The sequence below is a fragment of the Scylla paramamosain genome, chromosome 9, assembly GCF_035594125.1.
Source record: "Scylla paramamosain isolate STU-SP2022 chromosome 9, ASM3559412v1, whole genome shotgun sequence".
Lineage (NCBI taxonomy): Eukaryota > Metazoa > Arthropoda > Malacostraca > Decapoda > Portunidae > Scylla > Scylla paramamosain.
This window is the reverse complement of record NC_087159.1, coordinates 25825001-25832079: the sequence shown is the minus strand read 5'-3', so window position 1 is coordinate 25832079 and position 7079 is coordinate 25825001. Positions and strand designations below refer to the sequence as shown.

At 44.6% G+C, this 7079-nt stretch overlaps 1 protein-coding gene, 1 long non-coding RNA gene and 1 other non-coding gene across 3 annotated transcripts in view; 2 read left to right on the top strand and 1 right to left on the bottom strand.

The window, feature by feature from the left end:
* The first annotated feature begins 1300 nt into the window (after positions 1–1300).
* LOC135103762 (uncharacterized) lies at positions 1301–3067 on the top strand. Its single transcript, XM_064010460.1, has 3 exons — positions 1301–1486; positions 1968–2195; positions 2313–3067. Exons 1-3 carry the CDS (start codon positions 1316–1318, stop codon positions 2817–2819), a joined length of 906 nt encoding a protein of 301 aa, XP_063866530.1. The 5' UTR covers positions 1301–1315; the 3' UTR covers positions 2820–3067.
* Positions 3068–5896: 2829 nt separating this feature from the next.
* LOC135103317 (uncharacterized) overlaps positions 5897–7079 on the bottom strand; it is a 15069-nt gene continuing 13886 nt past the window's right edge. The window contains exon 3 of the long non-coding RNA XR_010269994.1: positions 5897–7079. This exon is cut by the window's right edge and continues 314 nt beyond it. This is a non-coding gene — a long non-coding RNA (uncharacterized LOC135103317).
* On the top strand, positions 6690–6762 carry Trnav-cac (transfer RNA valine (anticodon CAC)). Its single transcript has one exon. It is a non-coding gene; the product is annotated as a tRNA-Val (tRNA).

Below are 7079 nucleotides of genomic sequence, written 5' to 3'. Positions count from 1 at the left end.
TGCCTATCTAACCACCTGACGAAGGGTAAAGGAGACACGGCAAAGAAAGAGGACCAGAGTTTGTAGCAATCCTCCTGCCTTCCTAACTACCTGACGAAGGGCGCAAAGGAACACGTGGTAAAGAGGGAGGGCCAGAGCTTGTAATAATCTCCTACCTGACGAAGGACGTAGGAAAGAGGACCAGAATGCCTTTGACCGTGACAATGCCTCAGATAAAGGAAATAAAATACACAGGGACAATCAGGAGATCAAGGAAGGATGTGAAATCAAGGCCGCGTGGTGTGCTGCACTTACGTTTTTTGCAAGACTGAGTGTTAAGGGAAGGGAAAATGATAGGGAATCTTAATCTCTGTCTGTCACTGGGTATGTATTAGGCCGTCTGGGGCTGGGAAGGCAAATGTTAAGAAATTTCAATCTCTGCCCATCAACGGGTATATGTTAGACTGAGCCAGACACGAGTAGGACTGAATGTTAAGGGAAGGGAGAGGAAAGGGAGGGGAAAATAGAAGGAATCTTAATCTTGGTCCGTCAGTGGGTGTGCATTTGACTATCTGAGGTGTGTATCTGGCTGTGGTTCAGAGGAAAAAGGGGAGGAAAGAGGCAGACAGGGATAGAAAACTAGCCAGTGACACAACACACGGATGGTAACCTAAAGTCAACACGCACTACCATGCTAAGTCTGAGGTCTACATTATATGGTTAAAAAAAAGAGCATATATGTTGGTGAATTTTTTTAGTTATGTAGCTTCCAGTTGCTGATGGTGAGAGTTTGCACACCCAGAGAGGCAAAGGCAGTTGTCTTATCGCGTACTAAACAAACTCAGGGACTTTTTTTCATCCAACAAGAATGTGATAAAAAAAAAATATATATATATATATTATATCTAAAAATTCATTTGGGTTGAACAATCTAAGAAAGCAAGTCCGTGAATTTATGTCTGTGATACTTTACATGCAGTAAAAATAACTCACATCAAAATGGTAATGATAATAATAACAAGAATATGAATAATGTTAATAATACGCAACTCACACGAAAGGAAACGCAAGTACATGCTATCAAGAGGTTACAACGCACTCTCACACACACACACACACACACACACACACACACACACACACACACACACACACACACGAGGCCAGCAGCAGTAACCCACACCCAGCCCTACACAAGTCTCCGCCCACACCTCCACACCTGCACACAAAGACGCAAACACGCACACATTCTGCTGCGACAAAATGGAAACATTGGAGGAAGGACGCGGGCTTGAGTGTCGCCTTGAGTCAACGGTGCAGGCCAATCAGCTCCGTAATGATCGACAGGCGCGGGAATAGCAGGGCGCGGCGCCGCCTCCTCCAGCTCCCGACCCTGGATCTGGCGACACGCACCTCCCCGCCAGGAAGCCGCCCTGCTATATATATCACCTCCACGCCTAGCACCTTCAGTCTTCTGCACAGGCCCGCTCAGGACACAGAACCAGAGGTGATACTTCGGTCCCTCCCTCAACCCCTCCAAGCCCCTCCAACTCTCACCTCAAGCATCCTCCCCCTCCCCTCATGCACCTTCCTCAGTATTTCCTTGGAAACAAAGAGAGAGAGAGAGAAAAAAAAAAAAGATAAATTCACACAGCTTTCTCTGAATTTTGTGTTTTAACGAAAATGGTTCACGCTCAAAAAAAATAATATTCAAAACAGCGCCCAGCCTCGCCGGCAGTCACGCTCTGATGACCTTCAGTTGATTATCAAGGAGCTTTAACATGGAACGTCTTTGAGGGTTTTCAATGCCTAAGGAAGCCACTGCACTTCCCCAGACATTGAAGTAAACCAGAAAAAGTTCAGGCATTAAAAAAATCTTGCATATGAAATAGTTGACGACAGTTAAGTAATGTGTCCCTTAGTCTTGTTTCCCCGGTGGGCGCGACGCGAGGCGACGCTGCGTGAGTGAGTGACTCTTGGTGTTGCAGATGAAGCGCGTGGCAGTCTTGGTGTTGCTGGCCGCGGCGGTGATGGCCAATCCGGAGGCTGAGGCAGAGGCTGAGGCTGAGGCCGAGGCTGATCCCAAGGCGCAGCCAGCCGCCGACGCTGACGCAGACCCCGAAGCTGAGGCCGGGTACCTGCCACACTACCCTCCCCCGCCGCGCTGCTACCCGAAGACTCACTACGTCACAGACTACAAGACTCAGGTGCAGCAGGTGAGTCCTCCCCTTACACCCTCACCCTCAGCCTCGCCACGCAGCCCTGCGCCGCACACTGTGCAATACTGGTACACACAACTACCCCTCTCCCCCTGACGCCCCCCTCCTCCCCAGGTGCCGGTGTACTCCACGCTGGTGAAGCACCAGGTGGTGCCCAAGACGGTGTACCAGCCGGTGTACAAGACCATCCACAACACCAACTACCAGACCCAGTACGTGCCCAAGTACGTGACCCAGACGGCGTACAAGACCGAGCACAAGTACGTGACGCAGCACCGCACGCTGTACCACACGCAGTACAACACCCAGTACGTCACCACCACGCTCCTGGTGCCCAAGTACATCACCACGTCGCTGCACCACACCCAGTACGTCACCGAGACCCAGCACAAGGTGGTGCACAAGACCGCCTACCTGCCCAAGTACATCACCTCCAACCTGGTGCAGTACCACACCCAGTACGAGACGCAGGTGGTGCCCCAGTACGTCACCATCACCAAGGAGCGCCACACCTACAAGACGGTGTGCCCCAAGGTGGCCGTCGCGGTGCCCGTCGCTCCTGTCGCCCCAGTGGCACCCATCAACCCAGGTTACGGCGGCGGTTACGGATACGGTTACTAAAAAGCAGACACACAGACGCCCGCGATACATCTCTGGCCCGTCCTGCTTTCATCCTTCTCTCTGCCCCTTCCCTTACGGAGACTCTCTAACCATGTAAATATCACGCCGGCCTCAGGAGGAGCTCGTGTAAATAATGTATTCAGAAAGGAATTAGAGTTTTCACCAAAGTCATCTTCGCTAACATTTCTCCCGCTTCTTGTATTTCTTTCCTCCACTATCAGAGAAGAATAAAAACTTCCTCAAACAGATCAGAGACATGTTTGCGTACCCTCCGCAGCGCAGCAGTGGCCCTGGCAGCCGCGCCGTCTTCACCAGTATCTAGACACACTTATGAATGGGGATGGCAGGTGGAAATAAGCAGGCATGTTTTATAGAGGGACTGCCATGTGTAGGCCTAATGGTTTCTTGCAGCTTCCCTTATTTTCTTTTGTTTTCATGTTCTGTTGCTCCCTTCCCGTGCATCCTGTACAAGCTGCAGCCACTAGTCTCACAGGGCGGTGCTAGACAAACAGAAGCTTCACTCTCTTCATCCTCGACACTTGCGGTACCTCTCTCTCTCTCTCTCTCTTGCACCTCCGCGCCTCACTGCCTTCCCTGCATGAACTAATACATTCCATCCCTAAAAATTGCCTAACATTTTTTTTTTTTCAACATGACTGTTTTCTTTCTTTCTTTCTCTCTCTCTCTCTCTCTCTCTCTCTCTCTCTCTCTCTCTCTCTCTCTCTCTCTCTCTCTCTCTCTCTGCACGCAACAAAAGTTATTACGACAAACTGTTGCTTCACGACCACCCACCACCTCGTCATGCAGAAAGCAAACCAGAAATAAAAAGATAAAATAACAAAAAAAAAAAAAAAATGTAAAAGAGAAAGAAGAAAATAGTTATTAACCTGTGTACCGTGCATGCTGGCTGGCTGGCTGGCTGGCTGGCTGGTTGACTGGTTGACTGACTGACCATTCGAAGGTATTTGCACACACAAGCAGAGCGCACACGGCAAACAGAACGGGATAACATAAACAATGACAGCATTTAACACTCATTTCACCCTTTCTTTCTTCAATTATCAGCGTCTTGGGGTGACTGGCTTGCCGATCACACGTTCAGAAGGGAAGGGAGTCTTAATGGGATGTTTTTTTTTCTTTTTAATGCACTTGGAGAAAAAAAAACAGGAAATAAAAATAAAGGTGCAAGTTTCTAAGGAGGAAAGTTTGAGTTGAAATTACAGTGAGAAGTGTCTTGAAGCTTACTTGTATTATGTTTAAGTTTGCAAAGATCCGGGAGGAGGAGGAGGAGGAGGAGGAGGAGGAGGAGGAGGAGGAGGAGGAGGAGGAGGAGGAGGAGGAGGAGGAGGAGGAGGAGGAGGAGGAGGAGGAGGAGGAGGAGGAGGCGGAGGCGGAGGCTGAGGCGGAGGAGGAGAAGGAAGAAGAAGAAGAAGAAGAAGAAGAAGAAGAAGAAGAAGAAGAAGAAGAAGAAGAAGAAGAAGAAGAAGAAGAAGAAGAAGAAGAAGATGATGATGATGATGATGAAGAAAAGAAGAAAAAGAAGAAAAGAAGGAAAAAAAAAGGAGAAGAAGAAGAAGAAGAAGAAGAAGAAGAAGAAGAAGAAGAAGAAGAAGAGGAAGAAGAGGAAGAAGAAGAAGAAGAAGAAGAAGAAGAAGAAGAAGGAGAAGAAGAAGAATTAAAGTAGAACAAGAAGAATTAAAGCAGAACAAGAAGAATTGAAGTGAAGTAGAAAAAGAAGAATTAAAGTAGGAGAGGAAGAATTTGCGTAAAAGAAGAATAAAAGTAAAGTAGAAGAAGAAGAAGAATAAAAATAAAGTAGAAGAAGAAGAATTAAAGTAAAGTAGAAGAAGAAGAATTAAAGTAAAGTAGAAGAAGAAAAAAAGTAAAGAAAAGAACTAAAGAAGAAGAAGAAGAATTACAGTAAAAAAGAAGAATTAAAGCAGAACAAGAAGAATTAAAGTTGAAGAAAAGAATTAAAGTAGAACAAGAAGAATCAAAGTAGAAGAAGAATTAAAGTAAAAGAAGAAAAGAAGAAGAAGAAGAAGAAGAAGAAGAAGAAGAAGAAGAAGAAGAAGAAGAAGAAGAAGAAGAAGAAGAAGAAGAAGTAGGAGAGGAAGAAGAAAAAGAAGAAAAAAGAAGAAAAGAAGAAAAGAAGAAGAAGAAGAAGAAGAAGAAGAAGAAGAAGAAGAAGAAGAAGAAGAAGAAGAAAAAGAAAAAGAAGAAGAAGAAGATTTACCTGCTGACTGATTGATTTAAGACACCATTACAGCTGCGGGAGAAAGAGGAGAAGGAAGAGAAAGAAGAGAAAATTTATCAACTGAAGGACGAGAGGAAGAGGAGGACACAAGCAGAAGGAACAGGAAGGCAGGGGGACATGTAGACTGGCCGCTGTTATCCTTGAGACAGATTGAAAGTAAAAGGAAAACTATTACAAGAAATTCCATACTGAGTTGAATGTACCGGCAGTGAGAAGGCATTTATAGCGTGGACTGTGAAGGAAGAGAAGGGAAGGGAAGGGAAGGAAGGGAAGGGCTTTGCTTATAGGATTTAAAGGACAGGCAGGATTGAAGGGGCATTCTTAGGATTACTGAGATGTTTGTAGGATTCGAAGGATTATATTAAAGCAAGGTTTCTTTATTTATAGGATTTGCTCTGAGGAATGGTGGCACACATGGTTAGGTTGGGTTGGGTTAGGTTAGGTTAGGTTAGGTTTAGTTAGGTTAGGTTTGGTTGGGTTGGGTTAGGTTAGGTTGGGTTAGTTTAGGTTAGGTTATGTTAGGTTTCATTTGGTTTGGTTAGGTTAGGTTAGGTTAGGTTACGTTAGACTGGGTTAGCTTACGTTAGGTTAGATTAGGTTAAGTTAGGTTAGGTTAGGTTAAGTTAGGTTAGGTTAGGTTAGGTTAAGTTAGGTTACGTTAGGTTAGGTTAAGTTAGGTTAGGTTAGGTTAGGTTAGGTTAGGTTAAGTTAGGTTAGGTTAGATTAGGGTAGGTTAGGTTAAGTTAAGTTAGGTTACGTTAGGTTAGGTTAGGTAAGGTTACGTTAGGTTAAGTTAGGTTAGGTTAGGTTAAGTTAGGTTACGTTAGACTGGGTTAGCTTACGTTAGTTTAAATTTTATTGACCACAAGTACATAAAGACTAAATGGAACATCACGATTACAAGTTAGATTCTGTTCAATAGGTAGAAAAAAAAAATACTATGACGGATGATCTGAAAACAACATATATAACAAAGCACACACACAAACAAACACACTTTCCCGTCACCTGCACATGGACGCTTCGAGGAACTCCGAGTCATTTCCGTTTAACAAAGTCTTCTGTAATCGTGCTTTTGACTGAGAATCGTCAAAACATTACCTGCACTATTATTATTTTTCTTCTTTTTTTTTTCTCTTTAGCATTTTTTTCATGATTTATTATTATTCTGATGATTATTTTTCTTTTCTTTTTTTTTTCTTTACGGCCGTCCTTCTCTTTCTCCTCCTCCTTACTTTCATTCCCCTTTTCCTCCTCCTCCTTCTTCTTTCTTTTTCTTTTATTCCGTGTTTTCGTTCTATTTTTACTTATTATCCTCCAGCTCTTCCTTCTCCCCCGTTTCGTTCTTCTCGTTCGTTTCACCGTATTATCTTCCTCGTCTTCCTTCTCGTTTTATTTCACCTTATTCTCCATCACTTCCTGCTTTTCCTCCTTTTCCTTCTCCTCGTTTTCTTTCGCCTTATATTCTCTTACACCTTTTTTCTCCTTTTCTTTTTCCTTACTTTTCTCCTCTTCCATCTGTTATTTCACCTCATCCTCCACCACCCCTACATCTCATCATCACCGTCTTTATCGAGGCAGCGCTCATTCCCGCACACACCATCCTCTCATCAGTTCCCGTAGTGTAGTGGTTATCACGTGCGCCTCACACGCGTAAGGTCCCCGGTTCGATCCCGGGCGGGAACAGATTTTGCATACACACGCCAAATATAAGCACGTGTTGATCACCGTATTGACACTAACCTAACGTCTCCAGCGTGGCACCAGTCAAGGTGAGTGCAACGGTCAACATAGGTAGTAATTTGCAGTAGCTACAATCGTCTCTCCTGTTCATATATTTTCTTAAGGTGACTTGCAGTGTTCCACCAACAAATGATAAAAGTTAGAATAAAAGGCATCCAGAAATGGTACAAAGGCAATACAAACACAAACACGTGCACAAAAGAGTCAGCAAGCAACTGAAACAACGGCGATATGGAAACAAACGCAACTCAAATTTTCAC